Source organism: Eleutherodactylus coqui, chromosome 2 (genome assembly GCF_035609145.1).
Source record: "Eleutherodactylus coqui strain aEleCoq1 chromosome 2, aEleCoq1.hap1, whole genome shotgun sequence".
Taxonomy (NCBI): domain Eukaryota; kingdom Metazoa; phylum Chordata; class Amphibia; order Anura; family Eleutherodactylidae; genus Eleutherodactylus; species Eleutherodactylus coqui.
The window spans coordinates 205283935-205308863 of record NC_089838.1 but is presented as its reverse complement, the minus strand read 5'-3'; the positions used below and the strand labels follow the sequence as shown (position 1 = coordinate 205308863).

General features: G+C 44.1%; 1 protein-coding gene across 1 annotated transcript in view; it reads right to left on the bottom strand.

The window, feature by feature from the left end:
- The window catches only part of CIB2 (calcium and integrin binding family member 2), a 42026-nt gene extending 20242 nt beyond the window's left edge, over window positions 1-21784 (bottom strand). Inside the window, exon 1 of the mRNA XM_066589940.1 lies at window positions 21460-21784. Coding sequence (XP_066446037.1) covers window positions 21460-21510 — 51 coding nt within the window. The 5' untranslated portion in view covers window positions 21511-21784. The remainder of the gene's footprint in view (window positions 1-21459) is intronic.
- Between the last annotated feature and the right edge of the window lie 3145 nt (window positions 21785-24929).

Below are 24929 nucleotides of genomic sequence, written 5' to 3'. Positions count from 1 at the left end.
TGGGAAAGTGGCATAAGACACCCTTTTTAATCGCTGACAGACTCTTTGGGATAATAGAAAGCATTGCCAGCTGTGCTGATTGAGTGACCACTCCATGTGTCACCCTTTCATACAGATGGAATACATCATTCAAGAAGGGCTTCGGGTCAAGATTATAATGTATGCACATATTTACCCTCCTCTTCAGAAAAACCTACAACCTACAAGAACCATGCTGCCCCCACACTACCATATAGGAGCCTCTACCCCTACCTACTGTCTCCTTCGCTCTTCCCTTATAGATTGTTAGCTCTCCCTCTGTATCAGTCTGTTACTCATTTCGTTCATTTTTATTGTACCTGTTTTAATGTTGCGTAATTCACTTAAAGTGTTTTTCCCATCTCGGTAACTCATATCATATCCACAAGTTAGGGATAACTTCCTAATCAGTGGAGTGTTGATTGCTTAGGACCTCATCCATCTCAAGATTTCATCCATGGTGTCTCCTGAAGAGTGGACAAAGGAGGCAGCGCATGTGCACCTCCACTGCTTTTACTTGAATTGGAGTACTTGAGATAGCCAATCCCTTGTCCCATTGAAATAAATGGAGCCCAGGCGGGAATCCGCAGCCTTCCTTGCTCACATTTTTGGATGTGCAGGGTTTAAAAGTTCGGGGATGGGGATCCCAGTAGTCTGAACCCCACCGTTTAGCAAGTTATGCCCTAGCCTGTGGATAGGACTTAACTCACTGACATGGAAATAACCCTTTAAACCCCCTTTTTCATATGTATAGCAACCTGGAATTATTGGTGCTTTAAAATAGCCAATTTTGCATAGAGGAGACGGATTGACAGCATGGAAACAGCCTGGTACCTAAAAAGATCTGGAGACTCATTCATCAGTGTGAAGGTAATGTATTACAAATAGTTAGAGCTGTCTCATGCAAGTGTTTTTTGGCAGCGCACCATGTGCGCTGCCAAATGCCAACAATCACCATACACTATCTTGGCGTGTTTGCTCATGTAATATGTGCCGAGGTAATGCATGCTGCATCCTTTTTTGTACACGCATTTCATACGCTGTGGGTGAGAGGCACAATTGAAAGTAATGTAAAGATTGGTACCACGTATTAAGTGTGCAAAACCCACGTACGTAATATGCGGCAGAATACACCTGTGACACTAACAGCACTTACAGCCCTTACCAAATTGGGACACTAGAGAAATCAGAAGCCACTGATATCTCTAGAAAGCTCTAAACAGCCTTTTGTTTCTTGTACTGCACTTCTCTTGCCTTAATTTGAAGCACCATGTTACAGTAAATCACCCAGTAAGTTACATTATTGCGAAATATCTGTGTTTCATAAATATTCTTTTTTTTAAGTATCAAAGTACTTTATTTGTGAACTCTTCAAAATATTACAAAGATGTTTATGCATATTTCCCCACACAGGGGGCATATAGTACGTCCTCTATCATTGATGTTATGCTTCAGTTACAGAAGAGGAGTGAGAGCGTTATTACGACAATCACGATGATGGACATCATTTTAACTTTAGACGAAAACAGTTGATTGAAACTACCTCCAATATTGTGCTGATGCCTATTAGATGTCAATACGGTCTCTATGGAGCAGGTGGGAGAGGCTTGCAACGTCAATGCAGAGCTGGGGAGGAGATGTTTTATGTACTAAAGTTCTAGATATAAAAACTGGTCATAAAGTGATTTATCACACATGCATACAGAGTAAAGTGCATTTGGGGACAAGAGCTATGGCTCACTGCACTGTATCTGAGTCAGACAGGAAGAAAGGGATTTGTGAATGATGCAAATATAGATTTATTGCTAATTTCCTTCCAAATCCCTTTCTCTTTGTAATGACCCTTTCCAAAAACCAAGGAATTAAATGCATGCAATGCAACAAGAACTTCCAGTGACCTTAGAAGCAGCAGTGCGTTAATCACAGCACAGTCCTACTGAGATGCAATGACTTCTATCTCCAGAACATACCGAATGTGCAGCAGGGGCAAAATCTGAGTTAAATGAGCCGGTTAAAAAGGAGCTTATCGTATTCGAGCAGCTTACTCAATAGTGTTGATGGAGTGTATGCGGGTCACTGGTGAAGGCCTGGGAGTGGCCTTGGAATAAAAGAAAACTCATGCATCCATTCTCTATTTTATTTGCATATGTGTTGAGTCTTTATCAGGGCCGAAGCATTACTGTAGATACAACTGGGGAAATATGCTCATCTTTTCGTCCTCCAGTCTTCTTCCATTCTTGGAATAGAACTGGTGAGTGACAGTTTTTCATCCCCAGTATTCCTTCATATGGTAATACATCTTGTGTCTAATTAGAATCTGAGTTGCGATATACAAGGTATGTGTCACGTCTGTGCGGCACACGAGCACTACGCTCGGCACGGACACAGAGTAACATTCACAACTACTGCAGTAGAAAATACTATGCACTGTAGAACAGTGCGCACCACAACAGGAGTATGTAAAGCCCGTGCGACACAAGAGTACTATGCTTAGCATGGCATCAAATAACGTACCCACTGCTGGAAACCGAAGCACACCATGCTAAGCTGAACAGTAACACCACTCCAGGGAGAAGGAAACCTGGCCCTAACCTAGCAGGGGGTTGTGAAGGGTCCCTGCCTAGAAGCGGAGTCATCGCCTTGATAAAGACGGCCGCACGGTCTTCTTCCAGGGCCCTGATTGTCCCTATAGGAGCCCCTGGATAAGTGAACAGACACAGCAAAGAAATACAGAAATGAAAGCAGAAATACAACAGAAAAGGAAACTGCAGCACTTATCTGGAAGTAGCAATACACCCAGAACAGAGGTGCTCCACACTCCAACTACTCCTCTATGGAACGGAATAAGCAGCATTGAGCAAAGGGAGGGATGATAATATAAAGCTACTTAACACCTAAGGACTAGCAGAGCAATTAGCAAACCAGACCTCCAACCTTCTTGCAAGCATGACTAACCCAGCATGCATCCAGGCAGCAAAGAGAGACAGGACCCAGCAGTCTCTGCATATGGTGTATTAACCCTAGTCCTGCATAACAAGGCGCCAGGTCTTGGCCTGCGTCAAGGCCACCATGCCACAATGCTGTGGAGACCGTCAAGCCGCGACAGTATGTTGTGCCTCGGGTGCAGACACAGTTTAGCCATTTATAGTAACTGTTTATAACTTTATTTGTTGGACTGCTCCACTATCCTCCATCTAGGCTGCAGGCATCATGTGTGAACCTATATCTACACCCGAACCCAGGGGGATTGGCTGACCTGAACAACCACACCCAGCCAGCTCAATTAATTCTCACCTGTGCAGGTGTGCTCCTGGAACCCTGTAGAACAACAAACTCCAGCAGCACCACCTAGCAGGTATGTTGTTGCTCGGGTCCAGACACAGTCAAGACATTTATAGTAACTGTTTATAACTTTATTTGTTGCACTACTTCACTATCCTCCATCTAGGCTGCAGGCATCATGTGTGAACCTGGTCTAAGGGCTCCTTCACACAAGCGTATGCACAAATGCGTACACTTCAGCGCAACGTATTTGTGCTAAGAATGAGGTTCACACACACACCAGAATCCCGGCGGAAATCTTGCGGTTTGGCCGCGGGTTTGGAAGCGGCCTGGTCGCTCGCTCTTCCGCTGCGGCCGGCGCTCCCATATAGGAGAGCGTGGCCACAGCGGAATTAGAAAAAAATGAACCTGCTGCGGCCGGCAAATCCGCACCGCAGCGCAGGCTTCTGCCGCTTTGCCGTGGCGGATTCGCCGTCCCGTGTGGACAAGATTTCTTAGAAATCTCGTCCACATGGCTGGTTAATGTAGGGATTAGCGGCCGCAGGCGGATTAGCCGTGGCAAAATTCCGGACAGAATTTACGCGGCAAATTCGCCCAGTGTGAACCCAGCCTTAGGACTCACTCACACAGGCATAGCATATTCAGTCGTGTAAATATGCTGCATATTTACACGGCGAAACTGTAATTTCACCTTTGTGCATTATTTGGCACAGAAATTCACAGTGATCACTGCATATGTCTGCACATATAAAAATGCAAGAAGACCCCATTGTTTTTATGTGATAAATACGCAGTAAATAGGCATATATTTGCGCAATCCCATTGATTGCAATGTGCTATTTCAGTCAGTAATATGGACCAAAATAGGACATTCTGGTTTGTTTTTTTTACGTGGAAAAAACACGTTTACATACCCCAATGCAAGTCAATGGGATATTTAGATTCCATATTATGCGCATAATATGGAACAAAAAGAAGCTTGTGTGAGTCTGTCCCAAACATTTGCATCGGATTTTAATTGTGCATATTTAACCCCTTAATGACACAGGACCTTGTAAATGCCACTGTCGGTATTGACAGCATCATTTAAATCCCTCAATCAGTTTCGCGAGGTTGCAAACAGACGCCCTGCGATAAGACTGCAAGATGCCCTTAGTTGCCATGATAGCCTGGGGTCTTTTGATGGCCTCCGGCGCTGCCATTGTTGATTGCCTATCAAGCTATGCCTGTGGTGTGGCTTGGTAGACTGTCTGTCAGATTGCGGCATAATGTAATACTTTAGTATTACATTGTACTGCAGGAGCAATCAAACCATCGCAAGTTCTTAAAGAAAAATAAGAGAAAAAAGATTTTTAAAAGGTTTTATTTAAAAAAATTAAAGGTAGTAAAAAAAAACAAACCTTTTCCTATATTTATAATTAAAAAACACAAGAAGAAAAAAAAGAGATTAAGTATCGCTGTGTCTGTAAAAAAAAGTCAGATCTATCAAAGTAACACATTATTTATTCCACACGGTGACCATCGCCTGGAAAGAAAATACACAACATAGAATAAAGTTATCCCGTCATATTTGCAGCAGTGTATACGCCATAAAACAAGCCCACCACCCCCTGTAAATTGCAGAGTTTATTTTTTTCCCTTTTCAGTCCATTTAGAAATAACGTAGCACATTAAATAGCACCATTAAAAAATACAACTTGCCCTGCAAAAAACAATCCCTCAGACGGCTACATCGATGGATAAATAATGATAACTACCGTATGATTTTTTGTAAGTTGGGAGGAAAACAAAAACAGCTCTGCCATGCTAGTGGGCACCCGGTAATCATGCGATCGCCGGGTCAAATAGAGGGAACGGCACTACCTCTAGTCATTATATAGCGCTCATATTACATTGGGTGTCCTTACTTTTTCATATGACTGTACTATTGAACACTGAATGGTGAGTAGTGGGAAAATATAACCTGACCAGATGAATCCCGATTTCTGTAACACCATGCCCATAGGGGGTTAGAATTTGGCGCAATCAGCATGAATCAATGAACATGTCCTGTCTGGTTTCAACAGTCCAGGCTGGTGGAGTAACGGTGTAGGGAATGTTTTCTTAGCACACCTCGGGTCCTCTGATACCTCTGGATGGATGCCATGATGAATTTGGGGTGAGTAGATGCAACCTCACAGCAACATGAAGTTGTGCGCACATTGCAGTTCTTCTCTATGGGTGGGGTTGGAACTTCTGTGGCAGCTGTAGGATTTGCTTGCCATTTTCCCATTACTGAGAACACATTAAACTCATTGCGTTAATTGGCCATTTCAATGGCTGAGAGCATTGTTATGTGTTTTTTCTGCACACACAATTGCAAGCGCAAAAAGTACAGTAAAAAACGCACTTGCACACACAGATACGCAATGCCCAATCTGCAAAAACACTGTGCAAATGCATGTGTAAATACTAGAGATGGGAAGGCCTGGGAAAAAACCTGAAAAATTGGGAAAAAAGTTTTTTCGTTTTTTTTCTCCAAAGATATTTTTTCCAGAAATATTGGGGGAAAAAAAGGGCGTAGAATATGTTATTTTCCAATGCTAAATAATATATCTATGAAATGGTATTCAAACTATATAACATAAAAATTGGCACTGGAAGAAAAAAATAGGAATTTTTTTTTTGTCTTCTAGTTTTTCAGTTTTTTTCCCAGGCCTTACAATCTCTAGTAAATACGCATACGCTTGTGTGAATCCAGCCTAACTTATGCATGATACTTCAAGCTAGCATAGGCTTTAGCAATAGGCTACCTATACCCATGATGATTTACCCATGGATGCAGGCAAAAACGCATTACATCTGTTAAAATCCTGATCTTGTCGCAAGAGTTTGACGCACGATAGAGGATTGAAAACCTTGCATCGCATTCACATACACATCGCACAGCATGCGAGAGCCATGTGATATATTAAAGATCCCATTGAAATCAATGCGCAGAAATAGGGCATGCCTCAATTTTTTCCCGCATGGCATTGCTCGTGTATATGACTCCATTCAAAATAATGGGGTTCATATTCGCGTGAGTTTCACGACCGCGTGACAGCGGCCATAGTCAGGCAATAGATGTCAGGTGAGGTGAATGTGATCTACTCATCTGCTTGTTTAGGTTCATGAATTTGAACTTCCCAGTTTTGTTACTTTTTATTTTGGCATCTTTCATAATCAAGGCAAAAATACTGCAGTTTTACTGGCAAAAATGTTACAAAACAGTGAAAAAAAGTCTTATGTAGTTTTAGGCCTCATGTCCACGGGGAAAATCAGGCCCGCCGTGGATTCTTCATGTAGATCTTTCCTCCGTTGCGGCCGGATCTTCTTTCTTCGGCCTGGCGCATGCATCGGGCACTCTATTCTTTTTTTTGAACTCCTGCTCTCCCGCACTACTGCGCTGGAGAGCAGAAATTCAGGTATGGGTGTTCCGCGGATCCGGACAGCTTCCATAGGCTTCAATAGAAGCCTGCGGGAGCCATCCCTGTGGGAGACCCGCACTAAAAATGGAGCATGCTGCGGGTGTTTTCCCGCACACGCAATCCGCGCCTCAGGGGAAAATGACATCCACAGGTATTTAACTACCTGCGGGTGTCCAATGCATCCCTATGGGGCGTGGATCACGCTGCGAGAAAAACGCTGCGGATTTTAAATCACATTTTCCCCGTGGACATGAGGCCTTAGGTTTTCAGTATTACATTTCATATATTGTAAGCTTTTATGGACAGAGACCTCCATTTCTGTAGCATTTTTTCATGTATTTTATTTATTTGTTGCTGCATGTAAAGAACTGCCAAACATGCCGGCGATTATCATTATTTAGGCCTCCTTCACACAGGTGTATGCGTTTGAGCAGCCTCAGCACAACATATTTGCACTATGAGCAAGGCTTTTTGAGCGCTTATCGGCGTATTTTACTGCAATTTTTGCGCTCGCAGAGCATGGTTTTTTGCACATGGGACACAACAGCACAAGAAACTTTTGAAAAGGAAACTCTAAGCACAAGGCAAAATAAAAACAGCAAATTTCGGGTGAAAAACCTTCCAAAGACACAATAAATTTTGAAACATGGGCCTAGGATATTCAGTTTACACAATCTTCTCCCACAGCCCTTCATAGTCTGTTTCACTTTAGAAATGCAGTAGTACCTTGCAAACCATTAAAGGAGATGTCCCGAGGCAGCAAGTGGGGTTATACACTTCTGTATGGCCATAATAATGCACTTTGTAATATACATTGTGCATTAATTATGAGCCATACAGAAGTTATAAAAAGTTTTTTACTTACCTGCTCCGTTGCTAGCGTCCTGGTCTCCATGGTGCCGACTAATTTTTGGCCTCCGATGGCCAAATTAGCCGCGCTTGCGCAGTCCGGGTCTTCTGCTGTTCTCTATGGGGCTCCGTGTAGCTCCGTGTAGCTCCGCCCCGTCACGTGCCGATTCCAGCCAATCAGGAGGCTGGAATCGGCAGTGGACCGCACAGAAGAGCTGCGGTCCACGGAGGAAGAGGCCATCTTCAGCGGTGAGTAGAGAAGTCACCGGAGCGCCGGGATTCAGGTAAGCGCTGTGCGGGTGGTTTTTTTAACCCCTGCATCGGGGTTGTCTCGCGCCGAACGGGGGGGGGGGTTAAAAAAAAAAAAACCCGTTTCGGCGCGGGACATCTCCTTTAAGCTTCAAAGAAAAGGCTATCCCTATGAAATTTTTGGCTATTGAGCCTAATGAGTTCCAGATGTGTTCTTTTTTCACTGAATTGCGCACTGTATTGCACGTCTCGTTGCGTATTGTGTGCACATTTGCGCAAACCCCAAAAACTTCTGTGGGGACCTTTGGTGCACAAATGTGTACAAGAGTAGAGCATGCAGGACTTTTTTCTATGCATGCGAAATTTGTGTGCAGGAGAAAACGTGGATGAACCCATTGAAATCAATGGGCTGTTGTTACGTTCGTGCGGGCAAGTGAGTACCAGGCCCACATGAACGTTACTGGAGATGAGGACTGCTAACAGAAAAACAAACACTCACCTTGCATACCAGCACACATAACAGATGGAACTGCTGTGGTAAATACGAGGGATTAGTTAGTAAGTTGGCCAAGTCACTTAAGCCGCGAGCCTAGTGATCAAGGGTCCTCGTGTCTCGCAGTCCCTACACTAGCAAGACAACTGACCCCAAGCTGCAGGGAGAATGGCAGGACCCTACCTAATAATCAAGGCGATCGCCTCGATAAAGGCGACCACACACTGGAACCTTGGTCCTGACTATCCCTGAAGGGTTAATACACGGAACCAGACAGACTAGCACACAGAAAACAAATCATCCACCAACAAACTAGGGCTAACATATAAGACAGAACAACCACATAGAACAGGACAGTTCACTCCTCATGTCTAGCCACCAGCACAGACATACAGAACATGTAGCTGTTTACAACATATACACAGAACAGGGCTATCCACACCTAATGTCTGGCCCCCTGCACAAACACTGGACAAGCCCCTGTCCAAACACATAACACAAAAACAGGCATGCAAGACCAACAAACCCAGCTTTCTCTTGCAGAGGGCGGATATTTATCTGCAACCAGACCGCTGGTGATTGGCTAGCAGGAGAACACCACACCCAGACAGCTCAATCATTCCATACCTGTGGGGCTGTGCTGCTGGAAACCTATGTAGCACAACAGATCCCAGCCAGCACATCCCTTAGGGCTTATTCAGACGACCCCGCTCTCTGCCCCTCAGCATTATTTGCAATGAGAGGGGGCAAATAGTGCAGAGGGGCAAAGAGGGGGTGGATTGGAGACGGACAGGGGACGGGAGCTCAGTGCACTGCTCCTGGCTTTTCCAGCATCCTCCCCCTGCAGAGAGGGACGCCGTATATCGGCCGGCGTGAATACCCGGCCGATATGCGGTCGTCTGCATAAGCCCTTAGGCTGGGGTCACACGGGACAGAATTCTCGCGGAATGGCTGCACCAAAAAAACGCGAGAATTCCGCTGAAAAAGCGCAGCTTTAAAGGAAGCGACCTTTAGCCACGGGTTTTGGAGCAGGTTTGCCGTGGGCATTTCGCTGCGGCTTTCTCTCCCCATGCAGAGGCCGCTGTGGAAAAGAGAAATTAATAGACATGCTGCGGAATTGAATTCTACGCCACATGTCAGTTTTCGTGCGGCTTGGCTGCAGAGTGTGGATGAGATTTTTCAAGATCTCGTCCACTTTGCTGGCTAATCCTGGGATTAGGAGCCGCAGGCGGAATTGCTGTGTGGACTTTTCGCACGGAAATTCTGCGGCAATTCCTCCCCTTGTGAACTCTGCCTTATAGCTCTATTCTCTGCATATTGTGCATGCAAATTTTGCATACGCAAACACGCTTGTATGAAGGAGCCCTAACGTCATAGAACCTAGCATCTTGACAGTGGAAAATATTATATAAGATCTAGATGAAAAGTGACAGAAATAAAACAATTATTTTAAGTGAAGAAGGGCTTCCCCAGTATCAAATGAACTTTTCTAAAGGAGATGGCACTCAGAGTATGATCAGATCCATAGTGACTGATCACACTATCAGGAGTTCAGCATACATAAAGCTTCGCGCGCTGAGAGAAAAAACATCATTGCAGATACTGAAATGGGCTGAATAAAAAAAAAAAAAAAACAAGAGCTACTCCGATGCTTGGTAGTATTAGGCCACTTGTCCACGGCCACAACAGAGTATCACTAGCAATATTCCGCTGTGAGGGAGCAGAGGGGAGAGCTGACAGATAGGCTCACGTGGAGAATCGTGGCAAATTGCGGCATGCCGCAATTTGAATCCCACTAGCGGAGAATCATATTGATTCTCCGCTCGTGGACAGGGGGCTGCGCTTTTCATAGCAACGTTATGGAAAGCGTTTACTGCGTTACCCGCAACCAGATTATCACCGCTGGTAACGCAATGAACTATCGCCCATGGACAGGCAGCCTTAGTGCCAGAGGATAAATAGATTCTAAACCACTTCCCAGGAGAGAAAACAAAGCTAAGTAATTGCCATATGTTAGAGCAGTTGTACCGAAATTAACTTTTTACACCTATCCACAAGATAGATGATATAATCCTGATCAGTGGTGGTCTCACCACCAAGACCCACAGCAATCCCAAGAACGCGGTAAGCATACCCGCTCTTCACATCACTTGGGGCTTGCTGTACCCACCCACAGTGATATCAGATCGAATTGAGCGGCAGTCATACATGCATGGCAGGGCTCCATTCATTTCAATGGGGCTGAGGGAAATAGCCGAGTACAAACGTTCAGCTATCTCCAGCAGTCCCATTAAAAAGGAATGAAGCATGCTGTGCATGCGTGACCGCCACTCTCTTCGCTTTTTCACTGTGGCTCATGGAAATAACTGCAAACATGACACTATCTCCAGCAGTCCCACTGAAAATGGATGGAGTGGCACCATGCATGTCCCGAATGCTACTTGATTCAATCTGACATTACTGCGGGTGAGGAGGAGGGGTACATGGGACCTTCATTCTCAGGAACGGTGAAAACCCCAACAGTCAGACTTTTTATCTTGCAGATTACTGATAAAAACACACACAAAAACTTTTTTGCTCATTTTCCCCTATCTGTATGAAAAAATGTAAAAATGTAATAAAACCTCACATATTTGATATCATCGTGTCTGTAAGGAGCTATACTCTAATTTGAGCACACTATTTATCCTGTGCAGCAAAAAACTTTAAGAAATGCCAAAATGCTTATTTTGTTTGTTTTACCTCCGAAAAAGTACAATAAAAGTGATCAAAAAAGCTATGTGTACCCCAAAATGGTAGCAATAAAAACTACAGCTCGTGACACAAAAAAAACAAGTCCTCACAGAGCTCCATTCCTAAAAAAATAAAAAAGGTAATGGGACTTTTGATATCTGTTCTTGCATCACTGCATTCGATTTCCAAAAAAGGGGGTTCATTGTACAAAAGTGGAAAGACCTACAAAAGTTTTGGTATGGTTGTAATTGTACTGACCAGCACAAAAATTGTGTTTATGCTGTATGATTAAGGGTGGATTCAGACGACCGTATATTGGCTCAGTTTTCACGCCGAGCCGATATACGTCATCCTCATCTGCAGGGAAGGGCGAGGATGGAAGAGCCAGGAGCAGGAACTGAGCTCCCACCCCCTCTCTGCCTCCTCGCCACCCCCTCTGCACTATTTGCAATGAATAAATAAATAAATTCCAAGAATTAGCCCCGCCCCTGTCCTGCCTCTCCCCATTGCAAATAATGCAGAGGGGCGGTGAGGAGGCCGAGAGCGGGCAGGAGCTCAGAGCACTACTCCTCGCTCTTCCAGGCTCCCCCCCTCCCCTGCAAAAAGAGAGACGACGTATATCGGCTGGGCGTGAAAACGCTGTAAAAAATAAATAAAAAACAATGGCAGAATTGATGCGTTTTCTCTCCCTGCTCTCAAAAAATAAATAAATAAAATTTTTAAATACATTATATGCACCCAAAAATGGTACCAATAAAACTACAGTTCACCACGCAAAAGAATAAGGCCTTATACGGCCATGTCAACAGAGAAATAAAAAAGTTATGACTTTTGAAAAGTGGAGATGAAAATACCCCAAAAACCATTGCGCCCTCCTAATAGGCCATGTCCTTAAGGGGTTAAAGCATAGCATTTCACAATAGCTTGCAGGAGAAAATAGGGAATTTTCAGATATCAGGCAGTAACATAAGAATTTATGTAATAAAATATAGAAGGCAGACTGATACTACTGTGTAGCCAAATAATGAAACATTGTAGATTCTTTGTGGAGAAGGATTCACACCGAAGGAGGATAATGGCTCAAGACACGCCAATAGTTAATAACCAAGGGTATATGCACACAAATGATTTTTCCAAAAAAAATTTTTAAATTGCAGAATGTACTATTTTGCAGCGATTTCAGATGAAAATCTCCCATTGAAGTCTATCAGTGCTTTTAAAAAAACAAACAGATTGCACTCATTTGATGAGGTTGCAATCCATTTGTATCGCATGCAACCATGGTAACCTTAAAAAAGAAGTGTGCAGAACCAGTAAGTGTGCAGAACCCATTGTGTTTTTATTTAATAATAATAATCTTTATTTGTATAGCGCCAACATATTCCGCAGTGCTTACATAGACTGGGGGAATGCAGAAAGACAAAAGTACAAAAATTACAGAACCACGGTTATATAGTAATCAGCTGATGGAAACAATAGGGGTGAGGGTCCTGCTCCAACAAGCTTACATACTACAGATAATGGGGGATACAGAAGGTAAAGGGCTGGAGATGTGTATGGCATGGCGAGGTGGAGAGTGGGGGATGCTATACACATAGACAATGGTCAGACATTTAGCTGTGTGATGGCAGAAACGGTATGACTGCAGGAGCGGTTTATGATGGCTAGCAGGGATTGCAGTCAGTAGGTCAGGGAGCATGTTATCAGGTGGATACAGAAGGGTTTGTTTAGGGAATGCGGTATGCCTCCCTGAAGAGGTGCGTTTTTAGAGCACGCCTGAAGTTCTGCGAGTCCTGGATTGCCCGGGTATCCTTTGGTAGTGCGTTCCAGAGGACCGGTGCTGCTCTGGAGAAGTCTTGGAGGCGGGAATGGGAAGTTCAAATTAGAGGCGTGCGCAGTCTAGTTTCGTTAGCAGAGCAGAGAGCCCGGGCTGGGTGATGGATTGAGATGAGGGAGGCAATACAGGGGGGCGCTGCGCTGTGGAGGGCTTTGTGGATGAAGGTAACGAGTTTAAATTGAATTCTGTATTTAACGGTCAGCCAGTGCAGTGACCGACACAGGGCAGAGGCGTCCGAGTAGTGGCTGGACAGGAAAATGAGCCTGGCCGCCGCATTCAGAATGGATTGGAGAGGGTAGAGTCTGGTGCCGGGGAGGCCGATCAGCAACGAGTTGTAATAATCGAGCTGAGAGTGGATGAGGGCAACAATAAGCGTTTTTAGCGTGTCTAGGGTGAGAAAAGAGCGGATTCTTGTGATATTCTTGAGGTGCAGCTGACATGTTTGGGCAAGAGATTGGATGTAGGGGGTAAATGAGAGATCGGAGTCAAATATGACCCCAAGGCAGCAGGCGTGCTTATTTAATTTAAAGTGTGTACAAATCATGTGCAAAATGGTGCAAAATGGTTGAAAATTGGGCAGCAAAAAAAAATTTGCAGAAATGCATAAAAATCTTGTGAAAAATCACATGAAAACTGGTTCAAATTTTTCAAGACTGAAAACAAACAAATAACATGTGAATATACCCTACAGCTGAAAAAAGGCACCCATCCAGTTCAGCCTAGTATCCTACAATGTTGATCCAGAGAAGGCCAAAATAAACCCCATGAGGTAAAAGCCAATTTTCCTCATTTTAGAGGAAAAAAGTATTACTTGAAGAGTAAGAAGTGCCGCCATGGACGTCCCTCTACAGCCACCTAACCTCAAACTCATCAAACATTTATGGGGGCAATTAAAGAACGAAAAGGCCAAGCATTCAGTAACACCACAAGACACTCTTTGGAACATTTTCACATCATACTCTTATAACAAAGGATAATCAGTTTTCGTGAAATCTTGTAAAGTCTAACCCAGTTTAAAGGGGTTATCCCACCAAAAAACATTTATCACCAATCCACAGGATACAGTAAGTCATGACTAGAAGCAATGGCATGAAAGACTAGAAGCAATAGAATGAAACTGAAAGAGAGGAGACACAAATTAGAAAAACTTTCTGACATTGAGGGTGATCATTGAGTGGAACAGGTTACCACGGGAACTGGTGAGTTCTCCTTTAATGGAAGTCTTCAAACAAAGGCAAGACAAATATCTGTCTGGGATGATTTAGGCTCCCTGTCCACGGGCGTTGCTCCCTGTCCACGGGCATTGGAGATCCACCGCGGGATACCGCTGCCCGGGAGCAGGAGTCGGCAGGCGGATCTCCACTGTCAGCTTATCTGACAGATAGGCTGACCGCGGAGAATCGTGGTCAATTCGCAGCATGCTGCGAATTGCCACCCGTGAGGACGGGGGAAACGCTCTTCATAGCAACGCTATGGATAGCTTTCACTGCGTTCCCTGCGGCCGTATTATCACCACGGGGAATGTAATGAAAACCCGCCTGTGGACAGGCAGCCTTAGTAGTGATGATTCTGCATTGAGTCGGGGGTTGGACCCGATGACCCTGGAGGTCCCTTTCAACTCTACCATTCTATTCTATTCAACAAATATTTCATTTCTAGAGGTGTGTCTGACTGTTAAGACCCCCTAGAATGTTGAGAACAGAGTATGCAAGTCACCTGGGAGAATAGAATAATGTTGAACATACGTGATCATCACTACATTCACATCTATGGGACTCGGGGAGAAAGATGAGAACATTTGGCAATTTCCATAGACGGTGAATGGAGCATGTGCACCACTGCAACACTTGGGATACACCATTCTCTTGATCTCCGATGGTTCCAGAAGTTGGGCCCCCAGCAATCAAACCTTTATCAACTATTCTGTGGTTAAGTAATAAATGCTTTTAGTTGGCCAATCCCTTTAAGTTCACATAGTCATTTTCATTAGTGATCTCAGAATTTTGATTTCCTATCAAAGTGCGAAACTGAGAAAGAAAGCAGATTGTGAGCCTACTAGATAGAGACAAATACAAGTGCAACACTGTACTAAACATGCTGGTTGTAAGAATAAGTATATGCATAGTACTAATAGTGCATCACATCATAAAAGCAAAATGCAAATGTAGTTCATAGAATGTAAGTCCGTCCGTTCTCGGATGACTATAATAGAGGTAAATGTGGTTTCTGCAGCAGCACATGTGTAATTGGTGTCATTACTGCAAGAGATGTTATTGTGCTACTGTATGTGCAGTGTTATTTAACGTACATCACTAGCCATCACAGTGTTAATAAGTGGAGGGGGATGGGAGCGAGGCTGTCAGAACGTTCTGGAGGATATGTTATCATTGTCTAGAGTTCCAGGTCTGTTCTCTAGAGTCTCTGGGATGAATAATTCAGGTCTGTGCTAAGGATAAGATAGCACTCTGTATATATATGGCAAAGCATTGTGACTCTAAACATACTACATCTTGTTCATAATCAGGCAACCTCTGCCTTCATAAAGAACTCAATCCACATGGATGGATGACACCCCTCAGAACCAACCTCTAAGGCACATGTTTTGTGGTTTGCACAAAACACTATGAAATTCATGTTTTGTTTTGCACAGGCATTTATTGAAGAATGCCAGAAAAAAATGGATTTTGAAAAATAATTCAATAGACGCAAAAAAATGCACAAAAATTGAGGTAGAACTCCACAAAGAATGCAATTTTTAGTGTAACTCAAACTTCCTATTGACCTACAGCTAACATCTGGCTACTGTGTTTTTTCCTCAAAATGCTGTGTGTGTTACCATCCCAAGGGTGTCATACTATAGGTTAAAATACACGACAAGTTTTGTGAGGTACCTCCCAAGGTTGTCAATTTTCCCTCTTCAACTTTACCTTTTCCGCCAGCCTTCCTCTACGTCCCCTTCCCCATAAAGTTGTAATAATTGAGATTGTTGATGTAAATCAATATACGTTTGCGTGGATTGTATACTCTGGAAATGTTTATAAAAATGTATTGTTAAAAAAAATACATGACAAACTGGACTTTAAGGCTGGGTTCACACGGGGCGGATTTGCCGCGGAAATTCCGTGCGGAATTTCGCCGCGGCAAATCCGCATGCGGCCGCTAATCCTGGGATTAGCCAGCCATGTGGGCGAGATTTTTTTTTTCCCGCTGCGGCCGCGCTCTCCTCTATGGAAGCGCTGGCCGCAGCGGAAGAGCGAGCGGCTGGGCCGCTTCGAAACCGCCGCGGGTTTTGAAGCAGCGGTTCTCCCGGCGGAAATCTCGTGGTTTTTCGTGCGGCCAAACCGCGGGATTTCCGTCGGGAATCCGCCCAGTGAGAACCCAGCCTTAGAATAAATGATGTGTTTTATTGTGTAATTACCAAATAATCAGACTACATAATAGTAAATGGAACAATATAAACCAAAACGGACTGATTTTTGTAAATAATTAGCTGTGCTATCCTTTGGACACTAAGAAGACTAACTGCAGTTTTGAAACACTTTTTTGACATATCAGAATGACATATCAAAAGTTTTGGCCCGGGTTGCTGAGAAACCTGATTATAATTGAAATGAAAGCGCTTCAGCTCTCACCTCCTTTGGCTGTCTTTGTCGCCTGTTGTCTCCTCTTGGAAGCTGAGGATGGATGTATAGATATCTATGAACATTTAGGCACCTTTCTTCAGCTGCCAAGAGGTGTCAAAAGACAACAAACACAGCTGAAGGGTCATAGCGCTTATGTGAGCACTGCAAACTCTTAGGCCTAATGTTCACGGGTGGGTCGGGTTTCATGAGCGGGAGCACCGCCGCGGGATCCCACCCTGCCCGCAGCATGAGGACATTACTTACCAGTCCAGATGCATGCGGGTTGTCCGTCATCTCCTCTTTGCACATGGGAGGCACATGTGCAGTTGAGGGTTTTTTGTTTTTTTAAATCCCCTGCTTTCCTGCGGGACCTGCAGCACACCCAGAGTGAAAGTTACGGGTGTGCCACAGATCAGACGGCTTCCATTGACTTCAATGGAAGCCGTCCCTGCGGGATCCGCGGCAAAATGGAGCACGCTGCGATTTGTTTTCCCGAAAGCAAACCTGCATGCTTGTCCCGCGCCGAAACGGGGTTTTTTTTTTTTCAACCCCCCCCCCCCCCCCGTTCGGCGCGAGACAACCCCGATGCAGGGACCTAAAGAAAGCTTACCGGAGCGCTTACCTTAATCCCCGCGCTCCGGTGACTTCTATACTTACCGGTGAAGATGGCCGCCGGGATCATCTTCCTCCGTGGACCGCAGCTCTTCTGTGCGGTCCATTGCCGATTCCAGCCTCCTGATTGGCTGGAATCGGCACGTGACGGGGCGGAGCTACACGGAGCTACACGGAGCCCCATAGAGAACAGGAGAAGACCCGGACTGCGCAAGCGCGGCTAATTTGGCCATCGGAGGGCGAAAATTAGTCGGCACCATGGAGACGAGGACGCCAGCAACGGAGCAGGTAAGTATAAAACTTTTTATAACTTCTGTATGGCTCATAATTAATGCACAATGTACATTACAAAGTGCATTAATATGGCCATACAGAAGTGTATAGACCCACTTGCTGCCGCGGGACAACCCCTTTAAGCGGCGCCCATGATTGTCTATGGGAAGCTTAAACTCCGGATCATCCATGCGGGTGCCCCACGCGGATCCTGGAATTCAAACCCGCCCGTGGACATGAGCCCTTAATTTCAGGCCGTTTTCAAAATGGAACAAATTGCGCAGATGTTTGTGCCATTTGTTCCATTTGAAAACGAAAGTGAAACAACGGAAAATTTCAGTTTTTCTGAAAACCGATTGAAATCAATGGGGAAATGAACAGAAAAGCCTAATTCAGTTTGATTTCCGTTTCTCTTCTCAAAAATGGAACAGGAAATGGAATGGAAATGAATAACGGTAGTGTTAAAGAAGAACATTTAGGCTGCATTTACATGGGCGATGCAAGTTGTCCGAGAATGTTGTCTCTGTGCTATATGAGATACTGCACATTTCTTGCCCCATTTTCATGCCAGATTTGCCCAAAAATGGGACTTCCAGTGATCAAACTCAGACCATCAAACTTAAATGAATGGGTACATTTTCCGTGTGAAAGGACAGCCGTGTGAAAGAAGCCTTAGGCCATCCTCACATGTCATGGAAATGCTGCTGAATTTCCACTACTGGAATCGTAGCAGACATTCCACAGCATTTACAGTACAAACCATGTCAAGATTTAAAAAACTCCTTTACTTGGTGTGGAAATTTTCACAATAATCCAATATGTTTTTTAGAAGACACTGTAGATTCTAAATGTCTGTTTAGGGTACGGATTTCAACTCTTAAAAGACAATGCTTAAAATCAGCAGCTTTTCCACAATTAAACACATAGCCAAATCCCCACCATTTCGGTGAAAATTTGGCCACTGCAGATTTACAGCATATTCGCTGTGAATTTTCCACTGTGCAAAGCCTGTAGCAGATATGCATCATGTGAAAGCACCCTTAGGGCCCAGCCAGTCGAGCTTTTCTTTTTGCGCACATATGTGCGCAAAAAACCCCTGCACCACACATGTTAAAACTGCACGTGACCTAAGCTCTGTGCCCATTGCGTTCAAAGGGGCTGGTGCTACTGCAGCGAGCCCAATTAAAATCAGGCAATTGAAAGATGCAGGCAATCCCCTGCAGTGATTTTCAGGTAAAGGGCTTGAAATATAAGCCCTTCCCTGAAAATCATCCCTAGCTGGTGTAAAAAATATATATACATCACCTTTCGCCGCTGTAGAGGCTCTGGCGCGTCTTCTCTCTTCCATGCCGACACTGCTCTGAAGCAGTTTCTGTTGGCCGGGGATTTAAAAATCCCAGCCTCCAGAAAGTGCTAGTTTGATTGGATAAGTGCTCAGCCAATTACAGGCAGCGCTCAGCCATTCATTGAATGACAGCTGAGCGCTGCCTGTTAATGGTCACAGCACTCAGTCAATCAGGGGCAGCGCTCAGCCAATCATTGAATACACCATTTTACAACAATTTTCACAACAAATAGAGCATACTGCAAAATTCAAAATCTGCAGCAAGACTTTTCAGCAGTAAATGGAATTTGTTAGAAGCCTACTCATTTACACTGTACTGTACATTGCTGCAGAATGTAAGCATGAAATCTGCCATTGAAATTCCACAGCAGATCTGCAATGTGTGAACTCATGCTGACTGAGGTGGACTGGAGATAGAATAGATGTTCAATAGAAACAGCAGGTGACGCTATTCTAACATTAATCTTGGAATATTTGGAGATAGAAACTTTTTAAAGTAGTTGCTCCAAATAAATACACAAATGTTTATAATTATGGTCTGAATTTAAGGGGTTTTCCAGGGAAATACTAGGATAGGTCATTAAAAGTTGATTGACTAGAGTCCGCCGCTCGGGAGCTCAGACAATTAGTTGCCTGCTGTCAGCCCCACTACATATAGAGGTATGGAGCATATGCTGCTCTGCCCCTGATGTAGTGGGCGTCACTTGGAATTGCAGGCGCAGTTCTCGTTAGAATCAGTGGGAGCTGTGTTTGCAGTTACAAGCGAAGACCACTACATAGGGGTCGGAGCTAACGGCTTCCACTACATGCTCCTGTGTGTTGGGGTGCTTACAACAGGCACCCGATCAGCTGATCAGCCGTGGTCCTGAGCGACTGACCCCAACTGATCAACTATTGATGACCTATACTGAGGTTAGGTCATCAATATTATTTGCCTAGAAAACCCCTTTAACTAGAAAGAATATTTTTCATGGTACAACCTCTTTAAATACAATCCAGAGATGCTGCTGCGCTGGTAAGAATACATAATAAAAAGCAGACTGTGTATCATTTGGTATTTTCCTGCTACTGTGATCCTGTTCGTCATCCTAAGCCAAAATAGATGTATTAATGGAGACTGCGGAAAAACACGTTTTCCGCGATCACCAGTGGGGATTTTTTGTTTACCACCGTGGTACTCCTGCGGCGTAAATCTGTGGGCGTATCCTGCCCAGTCCGTGGGCATAACACCTTAGGCCTCACAATCCCTGGACAGATAGTTACGATACCTTTATATGGGGCAACTATCACCAGAATTTGGGCGATAATCGTCCTGTGTACACGTAGCCGCCAAAAGGGTACTGAGCGAGAAATCATTCAGCCTTCACAACTAAAACCCAAGTGACTGTAGGAGCCATCTAAACAGTAGACACTCAATGTTTGATTTACTCTTGTTTACTGTGAATGGAGGCGGGCGGGAACGATCCCTGGCCCACTCCGCCTCCATCCACTTGAACGGCTATCACTCCAGAGTAAAGCACAGGGTCAATAGTTGGGCAGTAGCCCATGGGACGGCTGTAAGACCCCTGACAGTTGTCCCAAGTGGAGATACCCTTATGCTCTTACCTGAGAGGGTGTCTACTTTGGAAAACCGGAAAAGCTGTGTTACCCCAGGGAATAAACTAGTGGGGGATGCAACTGCTGGGCCCTCCACTGATTAAGAGCTAGTAGCACCACACTGTAAATGTTCAATGTCATAGCGCTTTACATGGTGGTGCCCAATGAAATAATTGGGTACTCATACATTTCAATGGTTGACAGTTCTCATGAGCAGAAAGGCACAGGAAATCTCTGCTCTGGATGGTGGAGGGCGTTCCTGATTAGATTATTACCCTACTTGAAACAAGGCCAGATACATGATCAAGTAATTTAAGATGTCCTAAAAGGAAAATGAAAGGGTGTTGTTTATAGCATAGATATAATCTACCGTAAACTGCATCTCTATATTCTTTACCGTTCCCTGGTATCAGCAGTCTACGTATCCCAATCCCGTCATTCCAACGCTATCCATACTGCTACCTGAAACCCATCCACAAGCTCCCATTTTGAGAAAAGCCCTCATTTTTGCCATGCAACCTCAATCTCTTCTTGCCATATTCCATCTCTGCCAGTGACACCGAGCACCACATAATGTTCTCCACTCACCATGGCCTTCCTACAATTGTACCAGGCAATGTCCTGCTGTCATTCTGCCATGTCCTTAGAAGAGGATTTACGTTAAACCCATTTAATGATCATTCTATGTGAGTCACACAGCAGTAACATATCATTTCCTGTAAGCTGTGTTTACGCATCACAACAACTTAATGGAGTTTGGACATAGTTCATATACAATATTAATGGTTAACGCAATACTCACAAGTGAAAAATATATTAATTAAGACAAAATAATATATACAGTAAGTGAAACACATCTTTACATTTTAGATTTTATATACTATAGAACACAACCCTATTAACAGTGCATGAAATGTATGCTCAATGTCTATATAACAAGATCATGAACCTATACACAAACATGTGTCTGTGTGTATATGAATTCATGTTCATGACATTTAGAAGAAGAAACATATACTTTATGAGCGCGGCTACAGATTCCCACCCCACAGAGCCCATATTATATCCATTCATACTCATGGCAGACTTCTGGACCTTACCTGGTAGGCGTCTAACTGTTCATCAGTAAATATAGTCTGCTTATTTCCCATGATAGTTGAGGGATTCTTGGTCTCCTGAAAGGCATCACACAGGGAGGAGTAGGAGGGCTACCTAGTGTAGGCATTGGCATTTACACTCAGGCAGCTGGGGTAAAAAAGGGGCATCAGCTGCATAAGGGAGCTTCTTCAAAGCACCAATGTAGGGTAAGGCCTTGGGAGACATCCATTAGCTATATAATCCGTCCTTGGTCTGTTCTTCAAGGGTTAATATGTGTTTCATTGAATGCTGGCTGCTCCTTGCCTCCAGATCCTCTGTAATGTTTTATGTGCTGCTCTGCGCATCAATAAGAACAAGACACTCCCTCTGAATTGTCACATCTCAGCAAATCTGCAAGGAGCCACAAGGTGGCGCTATGAAAGCAAATTGCACATTCAGAATTGCAGTCTAATCCAATGCTTGAGAGTGTTGTAAGTGTAATTAGCAACATTATACCTAAAGATATATGTTGCATAATATGTTACAATCAATAAAGAGAGGAATAGAAAGAGTTAATATTAAGCATCATATTTTAGGAATCACGTTATTTTATCATATTTATCAATAATGTGACAGAGAGGGGTTACTGGTATGTACACAGTTCTGCATGCCTGCATTTTACTTGACCCTTTAATGGTAATAAATAGGAGGAAAAAAGAGGGTCACAGTACCAACTTTATCAAATACAGTATATAAATAAGCATAGTATGGGAAGATGAGCTATTCTACTGAGCCCTATGTAGTCCCTACAGGTCCACGATATCCCCTCCCGCCAGGAAAAGGAAACCAGAAATTATCATTAGGTCACATCATGTCGTTTAAAGGGGTTGACCATGTTATGTTGGCAATTTTCTTATCCGTGGAAGACAGAAAAATGGGCAACTTACCAATATATACCCATTAGTGGTTTTGCACCGGTTTCCTGGTTCAGAAACACCTTTTCTCCAGTCAATAAGCAACGAAGTCCATAGAATGGCTGACAGCACTCACCCACCTACCATATATTGAAGAAGAGGGGCTGCTTAGTATTATACTTGCACATAGATAAGGCATACAGAGGGTGTCAGACCCACTGATGCGTGTAGTGTACCATGCAGGCTTACAGCTTTTTAATGATGCCACATACAATTCAGCCCGGTGTGTTGCCCTGCACCTAAAAGGTGGAACCACACCGGCTCTAACACCCCAGGTTCCCCAGCATTTAAACCCAGACTGCTTACAGCAAAAATAATGCTAAATACTAATAAACATGAGATATTGATATTTTGACCAAAATATGCATCTCACATCTCAAGGGTCCTCGTTTTCTTACAAGTCCCTACAGTAGCATTATTTTGGCCCAAATATATAAGTGGGAGCAGATCTCACAGCTCTTTCCAGCATATCCCAAACATGTTCAATGGGGTTACAATCTAGTGAGTTTGGGGCCCAAGGCAGTGTGGAGAATTCACTGTCGGATTCGTCCAACCATTCCCTAGTGATCTGAGCTCCATGACACAGAGCATGGTCCTGTTGAAAGATGGCACTGCAGTTTGGGAAGACTTCCTGAAGATATTCAGATGGTCAGCTAACAGGTTTCTGTACTGTTCACCATTGAAGAATTGTGGTAAGATACCATATGGTCCTAGGCCATGCCATTAAAACACTCCCCAGACCATGACACCACCAGCATGTTGAATCCCAACAGTGCAGCCATGGGATATGTCTTCATGCTGTTTACATCAGGTGCAGATCTGGTCACCCTTAGGCTGGGCTGATTGGGCTCCCATGGGCGGATTTTGATTGCCGTCCTCGGGGGTTATCCACGGTAAAACATAGACGTTGAAAGCCATGCATTTTCGTTCCCAATCGCGGAAATGAATTGCGTATTCCACAAGTGGAAGAAAAATCGCATCATGCTCTATTTTAGCGCAGATTCTGCACGGACAACCCCCATTGAAGTCAATGGATACGAATGTTCTGTTGCCTAAATGCAATTAACATTGTGTATGAGCGACAGAAATCCTCACAGCTTCGAAGTAAAATAGATTAAAAAAACTGAATTACGGCTGGAGGGGAGCAATAGAGATTTTGATTCCACACAGACACTATGCTGTGCATAGCGTACACCCACGCGGATAAATGCTCGCATCTGCAATCTTCGCAATCATTTGCAATTAGTTCCACAAATTATCGTAGGTATTCCGCTGCGGAAATCTGCATGCAGAATCCGACCCATTCGTGTGAGCCTTATGGCTCAGCAGGAAACAGGACTCAGCACTCCAGATGACCTTTTGCGATGTGTCCAAGGTCCATTGACATCTTTCCTGGGCCCATGAGGTGTTGTTGGGTCATCAAGGGCAATCTTGTAGGCCTTAGGCTATTGAACCCAAGTCGATGAAAGGTACACTGCATGGTCAATGTGGAAATTTGGCTAACTCCCCTCTGTTTTACTGCTCGGTCAATTGGTTCACTGTGGCACATTATTGCTGAGATACCAAATGTGCCACCTGATGCTTACCTCCAGGATCAACCAAACGTGGCCTGCTGCAGTGTGATCTTCTGTCGGATGATTGTCCATGGTTCAACCAGTCTTGGTACACTCTTGTCACAGTGGTTTAGGAATAACCTATAAGTGTAACTGCTTTAGAAATATTGGCACATCTGCAGGTTGATTGGAGTTTTGAGGGTGACTTTAATTACAAATAGAACTTGGAGAATCTATTTTTTTATACTATGGAGTAACAACTACAAATGGTAGAGGACAGGGCAGCCGCTGTGCTCACAACAGAGCGGGCAGGCCGGTGAGGTTTTTGTGACTATGGAGACACTTGCAGGGATTTAAGTGCCACTCACAAAAGCCTGCTGGAGAGAGCACCACCACAGGAGCTTGGTGACATGGGGGGGCTATGTAAATTACTTAGAAACAATTCATTTTGCTTGAGACAAGTCCTTTTTGGCTCCCTTTATTTTCTGGGGCACTTTGGATATTTCATACTTAAAGTGGCCAACCCCATTAACTATTATTTGTGTAGGAATGTATTGGGTAACTCGTGGATAAAGACAACCCCTATCCATAAGCCTTAGTAAGACATGTAGATGTTGAGGGTTTCCGTCTCAGGCTTCCCCTCCATAAAGCAGAACATTGCTGGAGGTTAAAGAAGCAGAACACCCAGCAAGTAGCTGATCATCATTGTGGCTTTGTGTTAAAACATGGTTGTCTTGGTGAGACCACCCCTATTAGTGCGAATTACACATGCAATTTGTGCTGCAGGTTTTTTCTGTAAGCCAAACACGAGTGATTCCAAAAAGAGAAAATCCTCAGTTTTATATTGTCCCTCTTTTTGGATTCATTTCTGGCTTTGGCTCAAAAATGGCCACAAAAACCATGCGTGTACTCCGATCCTTAAAAGGGGTTGTCTTAGATTAGAAAATGAGTCTGCAATATCAGATA